General features: G+C 39.8%; 1 protein-coding gene across 4 annotated transcripts in view; it reads right to left on the bottom strand.

Moving 5' to 3' along the window:
• Snap25 (synaptosome associated protein 25) overlaps positions 1-17,774 on the bottom strand; it is a 78,818-nt gene that overhangs the window by 2,184 nt on the left and 58,860 nt on the right. For 2 of the 4 annotated variants that reach the window (XM_087648807.1, NM_030991.3), the window contains 4 exon segments: positions 17,176-17,224; positions 10,026-10,143; positions 6,301-6,426; positions 2,864-3,008 (listed from right to left, as the gene is read on the bottom strand). In XM_087648807.1, the coding sequence (XP_087504933.1) occupies positions 2,864-3,008; positions 6,301-6,426; positions 10,026-10,143; positions 17,176-17,224 (438 nt within the window). 4 annotated transcript variants of the gene reach the window in all.

The following is a 17,774-nucleotide window of genomic DNA, read 5'->3' as shown; positions in this document are numbered from 1 at the left end:
TACTTTTTTGAAAAGGAAAAGACTAGCTCAGGCCAATTTGACATGCTCTTATAGATTGAAATGTGCCATTTCTAGATTGAGCTCAGAGACACTGAAGTGAGAAAGCAATCCATTTTAAAACAAATATTGTTTCCGAAGGCAAATGTAGACTGTCTTGTTTATGAACGCACTGTCTGGCCTTTGCCAGGTAGCTTGGGGGATGTTTAAGTAGAGCAGAAGCCATTCCTGGGATATTCTCAAAGGCAGGGTGCATCTGGAGCACCTCTGCTCAGTGGATGCTTGCTCCTCCCTCTCAAGTTCTCTAAAGCATGTTCAAACTCCAGACCCATAACACATGGCATAAAAGTGCCACATACTTTTTACATGGTATATAAAAGAAATAGCACCTTTTAGAAAGAAACAAAACAAACCTGACAGAATCTCCCTTCAGGTGTGCTCCTTGGAAAATGCCTCTGTCTGTGTTCATCCTGTTCTCCTTGTTCATCTTTGAGAATTTTTTTTTTTGAAAATGGGGGCTACCCCATCTGAGGATTCCGTTTGATTAGAGAAATCCTATGACAGCATTTCTAAGATGCACTTCATAATTTCCCTTTTCGGAAAGGCCAGTACCCATTAGGGAGCCCTGACATTTTTAGAAGGGGGTCCTGAGTACATCGAACTCTTGGGTGCTTCAGGCAGGTGCAGTCCTGGCCCAGACCAGACACCTCAAACTGTGTGTATGTCATATGCCAGCATGTTCAGATTTCAGAGTCAAGCTGTCCCTCCATACAGCTCACAGAATTGGTGAACTGCACATGCCCTTTTAGAGGGCAAGGCCTTACTTTTCAGTATCTAGGTTGCCCAATGATGGAAGTCCGTGGGGACCACCCAGCTGTATCTTAACACACTTTCTTCCACCAAACTCTACTTTATTGCTCCATTAACACTGGTTAATTCTCTTCATTGCTCCATTAACACTGGTTAATTCTCTTCATTGCTCCATTAACACTGGTCTGTACGAAGCTTGGGATGGAAACATACTCCCAATGTCAAGTTTCCTCGAAGAACAATGTGCTTGTAACTTTGAAAGATTGTACATATAAGCACACATAAGCAGAAACACAAAGCAATGTCCTAAAAATTCACAAGACTATATAAAAACTCTTTTCATCTCCCCAAAGTTCACCATCAACCCAAATGATGATGGAGAAGCTCATAGAGGGGCCAGGAGAGAAGAAAATTCTCTTTGTTTTGCCTACTGTGTGGTTTTAGCTCAACCCTATACAGACTGAGACTTCTGATATAGTTATCAAAGATTAGAACTTCCTTGAGAAAGAAGGAATAGTGTAGCCCACTAACATCCTTGGAATAACTAACTCTATTGTGATTTTATGTATGGAAGTTCTATTTCAAATATTGGCTAAGCTATACTAATTGTTGAAAGGCAATTATAACCTTCACTCTACCTCTGTGACTCAGCAGCCTAGGGTTGATGCAAAACCAGAGCAGTGGTTTCCCATCAACGTGTCTGGCATTTCCTTAAACCTTTATGGCAATGTACTCCTTCATTGGTAACGAACAGCTAAATACCAAAAGTCCTCACCATTCTAGAGAACAACGTCAGCAGAGGCATCAGAATGTGGCTTCTGCTGCCTTTACAGGAGGAATAAATATTTCTTTTCCCAATCCAGTTACTCAAAGTTTTGACCTCTTTATGTTAGTAAAAATCTCTTCTCTGGAACCCTGCTTGGCTCTGCTGAGTTATCTGCTGGCTTCCGAGTCAATTTGGTTCGGTGATAGAAAACAAGCACTTCCTGTTTTCTCAGATTGTTTCCCTTCTGGAGAACAGCTGAGCAATTATCTCTATGTTCATTTTTCCTTTGGAGCCGTAATGGCTTAAGTCAGACTGAATTGGTTCCAGCACTTTTTGAACCTTTCAATGTGGCTTTAAAACCCATTGGCTCTCACAGCCTTAAAAGCTTCATGACAGCAAAAGCTGCTTAGCCACAACAAGCATGCTCTAACTTGCATGCTCTAAAATGCACCACACAAGCATTTTTCTAGCCAGCTCTGACATATGTGTAGTTCAATACCAATCAGGCAAAATATTCTGTGGTCATATATTGCTTATCTGGAGCACATATGACACAATACTATTAATTCATCCCTTTGCAGTACTGAAGAATGCTTGGGGGATCAAGATGCTATTACTTAGCTTTGTGACTTAAAAGATCTAAACATTAACCAACTCTGTTCTTGGCAAGAGAAGATATAAAGACACTCAAGATCTCAGATTAAGAACTTCAGTGTCTCACGGAGACTAAGAACACAGCAAAAGAGTAGCCAGACATATATTCACAAATAAAATCATTGTTAAATGCTTCCATCTTCTCCCATTTGGAATTTTACAGGTAAAAAAGGTTATAATTAATATTCAACATGCTATGAGGAATGAGAATGTAAGGAAAGAAGTAGTGTCTGATTTGTATGGTGAATTGTTTCATGGTTGTTGTGTCCTGATATGAATTCCTTGGCAGTGAGAATATGATCTGTCTTGTTTTCAGGTGTTCTAAGTGCCTAGCACATGTCTGGTATGGGAGAGATAGAGAAATATAAACACCATTCAATCGTATGGTCTGGGGTAGGAATGTAACTCATTGGCAGAACACTTTTCTTGAATACCCACTACCCTATGCTCAATACTCAGCCCCCATAATACATCGAAACTCAAACGACCTCTAATCTTCATTCCAGTTCTACCACAGAATCTCGTGTTTTTATCTTGAAATATTTTGGGCAAAATACCCAGTAACTAGTTTGCCTGCATGTAGTGTCCCCTTCGTAATGGCAGTCAGTAGTCAGTACCTGAGAGCTATAGACTCACCTTCTCCATGATCCTGTCAATCTGGCGATTCTGGGTGTCAATCTCATTGCCCATGTCTAGGGCCATATGACGGAGGTTTCCGATGATGCCGCTCACCTGCTCTAGGTTTTCATCCATTTCATTTTCCCGGGCATCGTTTGTTACCCTGGGAGCCAAAGAGCAATTTTGGAAGACAGAGTGAGAAGAAAGTTGTTACCGAAGAAGCAGAGCTTGAGGGAAATATACACGCATCTAGGAAGAGTTCTAATGCTTATTCAATATACCAACACGTCTTAATATCTGTCAGCTTCAAGTGTAATTTTAAAATTGATGTTTTGAGCTCAAAGTGTAGTTTAGAAGGCAAATACTCGTGTACTTATGCAAATACGGTATTTGGGAGTCCTGAATTCTCTCTTTGCATCTTTTTCCAGTAGGTTTTGGCTATGAAACCAAGGCTGACTGAGGTGGATTCACCCTTCTCATCTTGCTCAGTATGGGTATTACGAGTACACACTTCTGCACCTGCCTTGAATTTACAGTTCATATTAAATACACTGATGCATTTACTTTTATGATTTATAAAATTACATAATTTCCTCCTTATTTGGCTATTATTTTATTTATTTAGTTATTGTTTTGTTATTTGATTCATTTTAATGTATATTTGTGTGTGTGTGTGTGTGTGTGTGTGTGTGTGTGTGTTCACCTGCCGTGGTATTGGCCATGGTACCCATGTGAAGGTCAAAGGGCAGCCAGGTATAAGTCATTGCTCTTTACCATGTCTGCCAGGGTGTTTTGCTCATCACCGCGGTGATGTCATGCATGGGCTTTCAGGATTTCTCCTGCCCACTTCCCGTGTACCACAGGTACACTAGGATGCTATATGTACACTATCGTATCTGGCATTAACATGGATTTTTGGGCATATGAGCTCACCTGACCAGCAAGGGTTTTATGACTGAGAAGTTTCTAAGCCACCCATACCTAATTTATTTTGGAGAAAATAAAATCATCTATTCTGAGTGACTATAGGCCAGAGGATGGAGGCAGAATTATATAGAGACTATGATTTATTTTTGTTTTGTTTTGCTTTGTTTTCCTAAAATATAGATTTCCAAGATTCAACTTGTGGATGAGCGAAGAAAGTCAGGTAGCAAATCTCAGTGCTCACTACTCTCCCATTCTGGGATCTGCGGCAGTGTAGACAGCAGTTATAAACTGCCTGCCTCTTGATTTTGAGAACTCCTAAGAGATTTAAAGGAACTGCTTTTTCAGGATGATTCTCCCACACACACATGTTGATGTCACAGGTTGGAAGGGCATTGGAGCACGTGCTTTTGGAGCAGAAACATGTGTATCCGGTGGTTTCATTGGCACGGGTAGGAATGGGAAGGCAGGAGCTAGCTCACAAAGCACTTTACCACGTTTTCCAAAGGCCAACTTGAAGGTTAAGAAGGCACTCTATTGCAAACAGCAGGCATCTTACTGCAAATAGAAAGCACTTATTACAAAATTTTCCTACTAGTTACAGTAATGAGCTAAAAACTGAAGGTTTAAACTCCTTTTCCCATGGCAATTCCCAAAGTACACTGGTACTTTCTACCTTTGTTCATTTTGTTTTGCTTGCAATCTTGTGTATGTATGTATGTATGTATGTATGTATGTATGTATGTATGTATGTATATATATATATCCCAAGTGAGCTTTGAGACCTCAGACCTTCTGGGCGCTGGGATTAGAGTCCTATGCCACTATGCCTGGCTCCACTAAGTTATATATCAGCCCCAGCCAGAGCAAATTTAAAGATTAAGAAAGCACTCCTACCATTTACGTTTCATTTGAATGATTACCAACAATGAACAAGGTCCTATAGCATAATCATTTCCATCCCTAAAGCACAGTGAAATCACCCCAGCTTTACAAATCATAGACGTCTAGTGTCAAGAGACCTGTATTAAATTACTTTGAGCTGAGTATCGGCACTTGTCCCTCTCTCTTTCTTGTTGCCTTTTCCCTGTGCCCCCTTTACCCCTTTTTCTCTTTTTATATCTCCCATCACTGATACAACCACTCACTGACTTACAAATTACTGAGTTTCCTTGGAAGCAGATGGAGGCAATATTAGAATTGTCATTTGTAAGTCATATCTAGACCATATGCCTTATGAATCACATTTCAATCACAGAATTATTGATTGGCCATCAACTGCAATAACTTAGGGGTATATAGGTATGAAGACAAATATTTTCACCCACGCTGAGTTCTGGTATAACAGTCTATACTGGCGATTCCCATCCTTCCTCAATCTGCAATTTAACACAGATCCTCATGTATTAGAAAACTATTTTTGTTGCTACTTCATAAGTACGATTTTGTTACTGTTTTCATTGGACTGTAATTATTTCTGCAGACAGAGGTTTTGTAAAGCAGTTGTGACCCACAGGTTGAGAACTGCTAGTCTATATGTAATAATCTAAACAGTCTTAATTGCTATGGTTTACATTTTCTTTGATAAAATCAAGTTGTTCTGGTTAAAACAAACTAGTGATTATATAGAATGAATTGGGGGGATGTTCAAAAATATAATGACTTTAATCTTTCCTTTTTCATGGAAAATATTTGGCTGTTTTTCTGCATGGTTTTCTCAGGGCTGAGACATTGTCTGACTTATATAACTTGAGCTTTTAAAAATAGATATTTAAATTTTTTTGCTTCTAGAAATCAAAAGAAGTGTTTAATGTGTATCCCTTTTTTTCCTCCTTTTCCCACTTCAATCAGGTCCTTGACTTCTCCTGCTGTGTGCCCTGAGAAGCTGACCTTTATTACTATACAACTGGTTTCTTGCTTGCTCTGACTTCCAATGGGCTTTGGGTAGTGACCTGAGAGAGACTGGAGGTCATTAAAACAGGGTTTAGAGCATTTGCTTCCTTTTCTCATTCTAGCCAGTGCTATCTATGGTTGTTTTTCCCTACCATAGAACCCTTTTGTTCTTGCACCTATCTCCTGAGGAATTAGTGGTAACAGCTTGCTGCTACTACTAAACTATAAATGCTACACTACTCTTGTTGTTTAACAGGCCCCTGTAACAGTGTCTTTAATAAACTTTGCTAAAATAAACTCATGTCATGTGATGTCTTTCTGCACCATTCTCTGATTCTGGAAGTGTTCATGGGCTTTGCATTTCCCAGAGACACACGGCAAACAGTACACATGCCATAGTTTGGAAGGAAATCGTGTCTTGGATTTTGTCTGTTTGGCACACTGTCATTACCAGGAAGAAATCTGAGCTCTTTGATGATGGAGGCTCCTCTACTGGTAGCCCAGCAAAAGACCAGACAACAGAATGAAACCATCATAATCAGTCGTAGCCCAGTGAGGGAGCCCAAAAATTCCTTGCTGAAGAAAATAAAATAGTTCCATGCTGATTATCCAACAACAGAGAGCTGTGAAAATCTCACCTGCGGATGAAGCCACCACTGATGGCCATCTGCTCCCGTTCATCCACCACACGGGCAGGCTGGCTGGCCACTACTCCATCCTGATTATTGCCCCAGGCTTTTTTGTAAGCATCACTGGATTTAAGCCTATGCAAAAAATTGGGTGAGTGACAAAGCCCGGGGTGGAGCAGCAAGCTCACAGAAATGATCACTTCTTTAAGCAAAGAACCGAACCAAGCAAATGAGTTTTAAGTTGAGGCATTAGAGAATACCGATATATCATAATCTGGACCCAAACAGTTGGCCACCACCACACCTCAGCTATTCAGCAGTTTATTTTTAATTGAGTCAATTGCAATGGTCAAGACTAGTCTTTGGTTTGTTTTGTGCTTTAATTGGATTTAAGATAAGACTTAAGATAAGCTGGAGAACATTCAGTTCTATTTCAGTGACATGATTATATTTTGAGACACAAAACACAGAAAAACATACTGGCAGACAGACACAAAACAAGACTGCCAAGTAGAGGGTGTACATCACACCACAGTAACACAGAATCATGAAGAAAAACATACTTGACCAACTTTTAAACACACCATCATGCAATGATCTGTGCTTAATATCTTTCCCCCAATACATGTGTGTACTACATTTCAATGTTTCATGAAAGACACAAAGAATTGGTGGTTGGCCAAGGGTGATGGTCTTTGGGTTGCCTCTAGAGTGGTTTGAAATTGATAATATATCGGTACTTCCAAACAGTCACCATACATCCAGGGTTGATGTACAAACCTTTGTCCACAGAGACAAAAAGTAAAAGAAGCATAGTGAAATGAATGCAGGAAAATAGAAGAGAGAACAAGCCATCTAGCACCAAAGAGGAACCCCACCCCCACCCCACCCTGTGTCTTCTTCATGCACCAGCTACAGGCATGAGTAGAAAGTGAAGCATTCTCATTTAAGCCAAACTACTCCAGAAGTTGACCATTCTCGAAATAGGCACTAGCAGGACAGTAATAGCCTTCGTGAGGATTTGAAACGCAGTTCAGTAGCTTCTTGGTTGGGCCAAAGGGCAGGGTAGTGTGCAAACAAATTCCTACTTTAAACTACTCTGGGTTATGACAAGGGAGAGTGGTTTGCAACTAGTGTGGTCTCCATGGGCTACATGTCACTGACCTGCCTTGGAACAAAACTTAAAATCCAGGCATACCTGTTGTGCCCAATAGAAACATATAGAGCATATTTTGGTGGGTGTGTTGTAATTTAAGGCAATCAAAGATGTTTCTAGGTTCTTTGCATAGTAGAAACCACATGCTGTTGAGTCCAAGAACAATATACATCCTTCGGTCCCATTTCGCAGTTTTTATTCTAAGACAAGAAGATTATATTCTTCCCCCCCACTTCCTTTTCTCACAATAGAGTCAAAGCCATCTCTTAAACTGGCTTTAATCCCTGCAGACTGAGGACCAAGAAACCATGGTGCCAAACTGGGAAATGCACCAATGGGATATTAGCAGCTTCCACAATTTATCATCAGCCCTTTGAGAAGTCACAACTTACTATACCAAAGGGCCACAGGCCCACTCATTGAATAGTACAAAGTCATCAAAAATTTTTTCATAGTTAAGAGTTTGTTTCTCCATCCCTCCTCCCCATTCCCTCTCTTTTTGGTTACAAGAAGCTGTTTGGACTTTGTGATGTTTTCTGCTATGTAAAATGTCTGGCATTCCATCTTTGGCAGAGTCAAAGGAGAGGGGAATATGCGTTTCCAAAGAGAAGGCAAACCACTGCACCCACAACGCTGCACAGACTCACATCACGGCCGTACATCTATCATAGTCCTTCGAAACATGCCGAGACAGGGCAAAGCCCCCAGAGAGTCCAGGGCACCACCAGCCACTGCGTTGTGACACATGGTTTTTAAAGCGTTATTTACACACATTAGGGGACACTTCACTCAAGCTTTGAAGCTCCATTAGGGTCTCTTTTGAATTTAGGAATTAGGGACCACTTATATATGGATTTAGTAGGGTCATGTTTCTTGAGAACCAAAGGATCTACCTCAAAGAGCCCTATCTCCACCCTTTCTTCACACACAATTGACGAAGGGTTGAGGGGGTGTATCTGGTAGAATTCACTCCAAATGTGGGGTAAATTGGCTCTAAAAAGGGAATATTGTCAAATCTTGACTAACTGGAATGTTTGACAATAAAATATTTTTGGAGAATTCTATACCTTTGGTAGTGATTAGGAGGCTCTGGGTAAAAGTTTCTCTAAAGGTAATTGGTAAATATCTTTCTCAAATTCTTGAGTGAATTTACAGCTCAGGAGTCTTTAGGGATGGGCACAATCAAATCTTTTCACAGTCACAGATTATAATGATGATGCATCTGATGACTTTTTTTTTCTTCTAGGAGTGGGGGACCGAACCCACTGATGACCTTTTAAAATCAACTCTAAGTTATCACTTGTTTATTTATTCTTATGTAGAGATTATAGAATAGAGACTACATGACACTGAAATGTCATGGGCAACAAAGAGTTTCACATTTGAACTGAGTGCTTCCTATTATTCTCACCTACCTTTTTGGCTAAAAGCAGAAAGGAGGCTAACGTGTTTTGCCAATCAGGGTTCCAGCAAGCTAGATTCCAGTTAGTCAGGCTTTACTTCACAGCATTCTTTTTTAAAAAATGCTTTATATTTATTGGTAAGATGAGCCCCTCCCCCTCCTAAACAGGAAGTGGGATATTTCTAATCAGCCTCAAAGTTTAAAGGTTGCGAATGGTCATATAATCTGCTCAAAAATCACATCAATTTCTAGTCTAAAAGCTAGGATCAGAAGAGCTTTTGGATAAAAGGTTTCTTTTTAAAAGGGAAAGGGAGAGGGGTAAGGGAGATCAGGTAACGAGTTTAATTTTCCAAATGCATGTTGGGCAATCCACTCATGCATTTCCCCCCTACTGCTAGCCAAATGAGACTATCTTCTTGAACCTTTTGGGTTCTTTCTGTTGCATAACTTTATAACCACATGTCACACTTCTGCTACATTCCAAAAAAGCGTTGCGAATCTTGAGAACAGTTAAATGTTTTGTGATGTCGTGCATGCAAAATCTACACATTTCAACATTTCAGCCAGTGTACGGTCAGATCTTCCAAGAAGAAGAGTTGGAGGGCTTGGGTCAAATTGGGGACAGGCACTAGTGCCTCTGACGGAAGAGGATGCCTGTATTGGATGAGGCTGTTAGCATCTCATGACCAAATGCTGGAGCAAGGCAGGCAAGAAGGAATCTGCCACACTCTCCGACTTTCAGAGGCTTGCTTGGGCTAAATTGGCCCATCTATTTTACTTTTGAAAAAAAAATCAAACCTTGATACATGTGTTTCGAATCCCCGACACTTACCCCAAATCTTTTCTAAATCTACAATTTAGTTCTTGAGATTGAGGAAAAGAATATGCACTGGGTGCCCCTGTCTCAAAGTACACTTTCTGGAAAATGTTGAAACGTTCATCAATAAAAATTGCTGACAGTGAGGCTTTCACTGGAGTATGCCTGATTTTTAATGCATCAACAGTAACTCTCACTAATATTATCTATGCTATGAGATGAATGCATTGGAGACGGTATTGATCTGTTCTGCATGCCACATGCTCATCCTGCCTATGAGCCTGCAGGAATGAGCTCGTCAAGGCTTGGAGATGAGCCTTGGGAAAAACCAAAGCTTCAGGCAGGCAGGCAGCACCTACTTGTTACAGGGACACACACAAAGCCCGCAGAATTTTCCTAGGTCCGTCAAATTCTTTTCTGCTTCTTTCATATCCTTATTGATTTGGTCCATCCCTTCCTCAATGCGTTCCAGTTGTTCTGATTAAACACAAGTATTTTATCCCCACAGAATGAAGCAGATGGAAAAGGACAAAAGAAAAAAAAGACAAAACTTCAGACATTCACTTTGACATTAAAAAAGAAAAACAAAAAAAAAAGAAAGAAAAGAAAGAAAGGAAGAAAACTGGACGCCACAGATTTGAGCTGGTACCCAGTACCTACTTGTTACAAGGACATATGAAAAGGCCACAGCATTTGCCTAAATCTTTTAAATTTTTCTCGGCCTCCTTCATGTCTTGGTTGATATGGTTCATGCCTTCTTCGACACGATCGAGTTGTTCTGGTTAGGACAAAGGGATGATAGTGTGGAATGAATTTTTTGGGGGTTTCCAACAGAACATGAGAAATGACTATGTGAAACAGAATTAGAGAGAAAGAGAGAAAGAGAGAGAGGGAGAGGGAGAGGGTGGGAAAGAGAGAGAGAGAGAGAGAGAGAGAGAGAGAGAGAGAGAGAGAGAGAGAGAGAGAGATTGAGATTACAATGCATTGTCCAGGAGGATGCATTGCTGTAGATGGCTGCTGCTGCCCTAAGTAGACATGGGTGGAAGGAAGTGAACAAGAACAATGCTCAAAATAGTTTGCAGTTCAGACGGGATGAGATGGGATCAGAGGTCTGTTGGATTTTTGCATATCCAGGGAAACAACACAGTGTATTGATTCAGATACCAGTGAAACCCAAAAGAAAGAAAAGCCAGATGTTAATTTATGTCTAAGGGGTTCCCATTCAACGCATCTAGACAGATTATCTGCTTCGATATCAAGGTATCTGTATCTTTTGGTTTTTAAGTATCACTAACCAGATAAGAGGAGAAAATAAAATGCACTGTTGTCTTTGGGGCAACAAGAGAACAATAAGCAGGAATAGACATAGCCATGAGTTTCTACTCTGCCCTTAGCAGTGGATGTTTAGCCAAAGGTAGTCTGCTTTTGGTTTTGTTTATCTAATTCATAGAAGCTGGAAAACGAAAGTAACATCAGCACAGGAATACTGTAGGTACCAGAACATTTCTAATCATTTTTTACCTTATAACTGACTTGTTACAAAAGCTGGGGAAGACATTTTATTCTTCTGCTGTGGTTCCCCAGGGTCTACACTGGGGACCTGCTCACTACCAACCTGGTCAGAGAACAGGGAGAATATGTGTCTCTTTGAAGGAGGGGCAGGGGGCCACTGTTTGGCACCTAGAATGGCATTGTTCCATTGCTACAAGGAAAGCTGACTTCAGTGCATCTGAAACACGGCTTGATACTCATAAAAATTCATCAGCTCTAGGTTGCCAGGCTACATAAACCAAATTGATTAATTTCTCACAGATGTCATCAGTTTGGGGGGAACTGCAAGTTTAATGAAAGGGGATTCGTCAAGTAGTTTTTAAGACTTCTAAAGGAGAAGTGCAATATGATGTCTTGGCTGTCTAATGGTAATGTCCAGTTATAACCCTTCTCCTTTTTTGGTTTATATTTTCATGTGTGCTTTCACTCTTGTGCTTCTAGAACTATGGGCATGCCTAGGTCTGGCCTGTCGGCATAAAACCATCCCACATCAATGTGTGCTATGGAAATTGTTACAATCAAACCTAAAGGAGGCCCACTAGTGAGCAAAAGTATGCACAGCATGAATTTGAATAATAAGAGATTATTTTTGCTCTCTTTAGTGAGACTAAAGAAGAAAATGTCCCTGACGAGGTCTCTGCTGCTTTTGCTATGCTTTTCTGAATCCGATGAAAACACTCCAGTGTTTATCCAGCTTTGAGGACACAGCAGTGCAGTGCTCTGTCAAGTGCACAGAGACAGGGATGTCTTGATGTCGCTTTACATGCAAGGAGATTTCTCTCCCATCCTGCTTCCTCACCTTTGAGGAACCATTCCTATCTCCTTGCCTTCTTCCCTTCCTAGTTTGTTTATTTTTATTTCGACAGGATCTTCCCCTGTAGCCCAGCATTCTAAGTAGTGGATTGCTAAGTACAACCATGCCAAGCTCACTTGTTGGCTTGGTTTTGTTTGTCTGTTTTAGCTGTTTCCTTTTAGGAATGCAATAAATCACTTTGTGAATTGTGAGGGGACACAGTGTTTCCCTAAAACTTTTACAATTTTCTTGGCCTCCTACATTTCTTGGTTGACAAGGTTCTTGCCTTCATCAATGTATCATCAAATGAAGAACCGTGTGGAATACAGATATAAATAAGGATGCTAGTTCAAATCAAAGAGTTGCCAATACTCACAACAGTGCTGTGTTAGAATGAATTTAACAAGTTCCTGGGCTCAAAGGGCAAATTAACTGCAGGGCACAAATAATGACTGTAGTACACATACATGATACTGAAGGGATGAGTCCAGATGTTTGTACTTCCTGATTCATTTCTCTTATGTTAGAAAACAAGGAATAGCTCTTTGCTTCTGAAAAAAATAATGACTGATGGATTTCAAAGTCTAATCCTGGTGCCTCTAGAGAACAGGGGGTAGTGTATATATAGGAGTGGACACCTAAGTGTTGTTGGACCTGTGAGTTAGATAATTGAAAGATAAAAACACATCCATATTCACACTTCTGAAAGCTGCATTGTACCATGGATTTCCAGCTTTGTCGGCAAACTGTATGACTGAAAGAGAAAAGTCTGATGCTGAATTTGATAAAAAAATAGAAAACAATTCCCCCCGAAATAAACAAGCAAACAACCCAGCATAGAATTATTTTGTCCAGTTTTTTTTAACAATAATATTAATTTTTACTGTGCCCAGTTGAGTTTATGGGCATACTTGACACATTAAGAATTGGTATCCTTGGAATAATTGCTATGAAGCTCTTCCCAGGAAGTTCATGAGAGCATCCAATGTCTTTATTTCATTCCCACAGACAGCTGCATCTGTGAGAGTCTCATAGCATACCACATGGCATTTACTACGCTCCCTAAGCTTGTGCATTTGTTCTTGGAGGTTGAGAAGAAAACTTTTCAGAGATGGTCAGGAGAGTCTCCTAGTCTTCTGTTAGATAACAGTACATGTTGGTAGCAGAAATTGAAACCTCCCCCCTTCCTCCAGATATTTGAGTAATCGATTGTCTGTGATAGATTCTCCTGAAGCAGATCGATTGCTTAGGGATTGTTTACACATCTTTTCTACCAATATCATCTAAGTAAAGGATCTTATATTAAGGCTCTTAGAATACTCAGCCTGGCCCTAAAGTAAAACACAGCGTTTTACCTAGTATACCAGCCTTCCTACTAATATTCAGTTAAAAGATACTGCCTAGGTTATTTCTACTTTGTTTAGAGTAATATAGCCACATATCCACAGTGGCTGGGCCATTCCTACCTAAAGTTGGTAAATGGACATTAGCTAAGGGGTGGGGGTGTTTTCTGAAACACTGCTTCACAGTGTCATTAACTTTAAGGTAACAGTTAGCTGACTCTCAAGATAGGCCTTGATTTCTGTCTCTTTTTTTCCCTGCCAGCAGTGGTCAGCGATTTTACTATTTAATTTAGTTCTCAGAGAGTCTGGTTGAGTCTTCAAGACAAATTAGGGGGAAAAAGCCCAGAAAAGAAACAAAAGAAGTAAGAGAAAAACACAGCTGAAAGGTTAGATTATCCATTTCACACATTTTCCCCTTTAGGGGAAGTTCCTGGGAGACAATATTTTTAGGGGAACAATAGTCCCAGGGCTCTGTGTGTCTCCAGAGTTGTCTGGGGCTCCTTGTTGTCTCCTGATACCTGGGTATAAAACAAGAACCCTATAAAGAACTTCTCAGTGCAACTTTCAGTTGGACAACCTGCAGAGGTCTGGCCTGCCTCCACAATGGTTCTCTAGGAGGACGGTTGTTGCTTGTGGTTCTTGAGCAGCTGCGAGGTACAAATAGTCAATAATTTGGATGTCAGGTAGAGACAAATTTAATACAGCATAAACTGAAGAGAAATCAAAAAGCAGTTACTGATCTAAACAAGTAAACATTGCACAAACAGAATCAAATGCTTTTAGAGGTAGGGAAGATAGCAGTTGACATACTCATCTGTCCCTTGCACTTGTACATAAGTTCGTAGTTTAGTAAAAATGGAATGCGTACCCCTTAAGACAAGTCCCAGATCACCCACTTTTGGAGATTTACATTTACAGGGATTTTGTTTCTTTTTTTTTCACTATGAACTGTTCATTACACATCTGCTATAACACTAGCTCTCACCGGAAATATGGTTATTGGAGGAATCCAGAGGGTTTCAGCTGAGAACATTCCGTAACCTCTCTCTCTCTCTCTGTGTGTGTGTGTGTGTGTGTGTGTGTGTGTGTGTGTGTGTGTGTGTGTGTGTATGGGGGGGAGGGGGGAAATCTGTTCTTTGTTTCTTTGATAACAATATATAGGTTTTGGGGAGGGATCATGCTGTTTAAAATTATGAATTTTTTGCACACATTTGGGGAATCTAGCACATTGTACCTCTAGGTTTTTATCAAAGTACGAAGATATTTGCAGATCAGGTAAGCAGGCCGGTCATTTCCTACCCCTCTTCCTTTCTTTTCATCTGAGATGCCAGGAACTGAGTCCAGGACCTCATTCTTGTTAAATAGGTCCCCTTCAATGGAGCTACCTTCCCAGCCTTTCTTTCTTCAGCTCTATGTCTCTGTCTATTGTTTTCTGTGTCTTTATGTCAGTATTTCATAGAAGAGGGAAAAATTATCCCAAGTCTTTCTTCTACTGAAAAGCTTCTTTCTCCACACTGCTGACTACTAACTGAAAGCGTGGGTAAGATAGAATTGCTACTTTAGTGCTTTTGTTTTTATTTTGCTTTGGGAATTGTCACTCTTCTAGGGGAGCACCCTCTGTTTCACAACATTTAAGACAGTGACTTGCTGCACCCCACATTTAAGAGGTAAGTCCTTGCTACATGTAACTATGGTAGATTCATGGGGTAACTTCTCAAGACTGCCCCTGCTGTAATACCTTTAGAACAGAACTCATATGTATTCTTAATTTTAAAGTTTACAACAAAGTTTAATTTGAATATTGGAAGAAAGGTGATGGGGTTGGTGTATAATGGTCTCTCCCCCCTTTATTTTTGTAATTATTTGCTGTATTTTTTGAAAAAGGTTTAATACAAATAAATATAAAAATGAATGCCTCTTTATGATAGCAACATTGAGGAACCTGTCAGAGAAGTGGGGTGTTGCTTTACATTTGTGAATTGTATGGCGTTCATACTGAGGTCATGCTTTCTGAAGATGCTACTAGTCAATATCTGGGCATAGAGGGGCTGCTTGGTTTGGGTCATTTCTGCCCAACACGGCTTTTCTTCTGTACTTGGGGTTAGGAATCTTAGCTCCAGGGCTCTCAAGAGTCCCAGAAAAGTCTGGGACTCCTTCTAGTCTACACTCCTCTTCTTTCCTGCTCCTTTTCTAGGTGTTGGACCCATATCATAGTCTGAAGGGCCTTCCTGTCAAACCCAGAAATCATAGGCTTTTATTGTCTACATAAATCCAACACTGACATTTCCCAATAAATCTTTCATACTTCTAATTTGTGTCTCAGAACACCTCAAGTGTTATGGCTTTCTCTCGTGTCTTCTTACTCCAATCCCAATGCTCCAGAAATGGTTAAACGCATAGTTTATGCACCAGGTTGATAGCAGAACATCTCTCCATGGCCATATCATAGCTGATGTGCTTGATCTCAACACAAACACGTATTTAGATTATTTCTAGTCTTATACAGCTACAAGTAATGCACATTCTTTTTTCACATAATTGAAAATGTTTAGCTTCAGTGCAAAAATTCTAGGACTTGAGCGTTTTGGTTAAAGATAGGAACATTTCAAAACTGAAGATACGATTACCAAATTGTTCCTATGACACGTGTATCAGACCAAGGCACCCATGTAAAAATTAAGAGCTTGCTTCCCAATACACTACTATAGCACTGGTTGTTGTTGGCAATTTTTAAAATTTGTATCTTACTGAACAAATCAACTTGCTAAAACTGGCATACTATTGGTTGAGACAATATTTTACACATCTATTTGCAAATTAAAGCTTAATATCTCTTGCTCTTTTTACTGTTAGTTGTTTTTCTTTCATGATATGCATAGGTTCTCCCATGTTTTAGGAAAAGTATTTTATGTCAAGTTATCTGCATAGCAATTTTCCTCTCAGTTTGAAATTTATGCTTGGAGTTTATTGTGTCTTTGCTGGAATGAGTTTTACATTCTCATATTTCCCACTGGAGAAAAAAATTACAACCCTAATTTTTTACTAAGGCTTTTCAAAAGTATGAAAATGTTCAAGTATCTAGTTATTATGAGAAACTAAAATGAAAACAAAAGAAGAATTTATGGTTAGAATTATTATGTACATTATCACCATATTATTTTGAGTCATAGAAAACTTTGATATTGACTGTATAGTTTCCACCTCAGCATGTAGAGATGACATACTAACATTTCAGCTCTCCAAAGTTTTTTTTATTCCTAGCCTTTCCAAAACTGCCTTTAAAATAGCTCAAATATTATGATTGGTTAAAATGTTGACTATCCAGTCCCTACGTTAAAATAATTTTTAGTTATTTAAGAAATCTCTGTAATGACTTGAGAACCCAAAGTTCCAGATGCTCAATTTGAATGGTCAGGAGCAATGCATACCACCACGTACTATATCCCATAACCTGGATATTAATTGGAAGAAAACCAAATTTTTTGGGCAACTTTGGTGGTAAGAACAATACTAAAAATTCTCAACTATGTCTAAAATATTGTCATTTTAGAAATATACATAGATTTTGCTTTTTAAAATCTTTGATTAATGTACATAGCACAGATAGCAGTACCATTTAATTCAGTCATGAAGAAGGCCTGGACATCTGCACATTCGGTATTTTCAACAGTGAAAGAAAATTAGCAAATGAGGTTCCGAGAACCCTTATGCTTATATTTACATGTAACACATGCAGAATGCCCATCTGAGGGTGCAAAAAAATTAAAAACTGCAACTTAATTCAGATGAAGAATTGTTCTTACTGAAGAAATCTGAACTTACCGCCTTGCTCATCCAACATAACCAAAGTCCTGATGCCAGCATCTTTACTCTACATTCCAGTAATGGTAGCAAAGTTGAAAAGGAGTTAAAGAAAGAAAAGAGAGAGAGAGAAATCAGTGAGGGAGACAATTATCCCTAGAAATGGAAAATGAAGAAGGACCAAAAGGGAGACAAAAGGGAAGACACCGGGCAAGAGCTTTAAGGGGCAGGGTAGGGACTGGGAGAACTGGGTCAAGGGTGACTTTATCAGTGACCCTTGGGGGACTCATGAGGAGACACGAAGCACATCCTCCATAGGGTGGACCTGAATCCTTCAATACAGTAAATGTGCATTGGAATGCATGTACTTAATACCATATAATCTTTATACCTGGAAAGGATAAGGATGTTGGAGTCCTAGTACTTAGGTTCATCACAGAAGAGAAAAGTCTGAGAGGCACAGCTCAAAAGGAAACCAACTCTTTGTGGAGAGAAGCTCTTCAAGGTTTAGGAGACAGCGTGAGATCAGAACATATTTTGCTCTGAAACCCACAGTTCTGTACAATGCTTCAGTGTGAGAAAAATCAGTCCTCGCCAGGGTCACTGCAGGTTTTTTGTGT

This window comes from Rattus norvegicus, chromosome 3 (genome assembly GCF_021556685.1).
Source record: "Rattus norvegicus strain SHRSP/BbbUtx chromosome 3, alternate assembly SHRSP_T2T, whole genome shotgun sequence".
In the NCBI taxonomy this organism is placed as follows: Eukaryota; Metazoa; Chordata; class Mammalia; order Rodentia; family Muridae; genus Rattus; species Rattus norvegicus.
The sequence above is the reverse complement of the archived record's forward strand: the minus strand, read 5'-3'. Positions and strand labels throughout refer to the sequence as shown.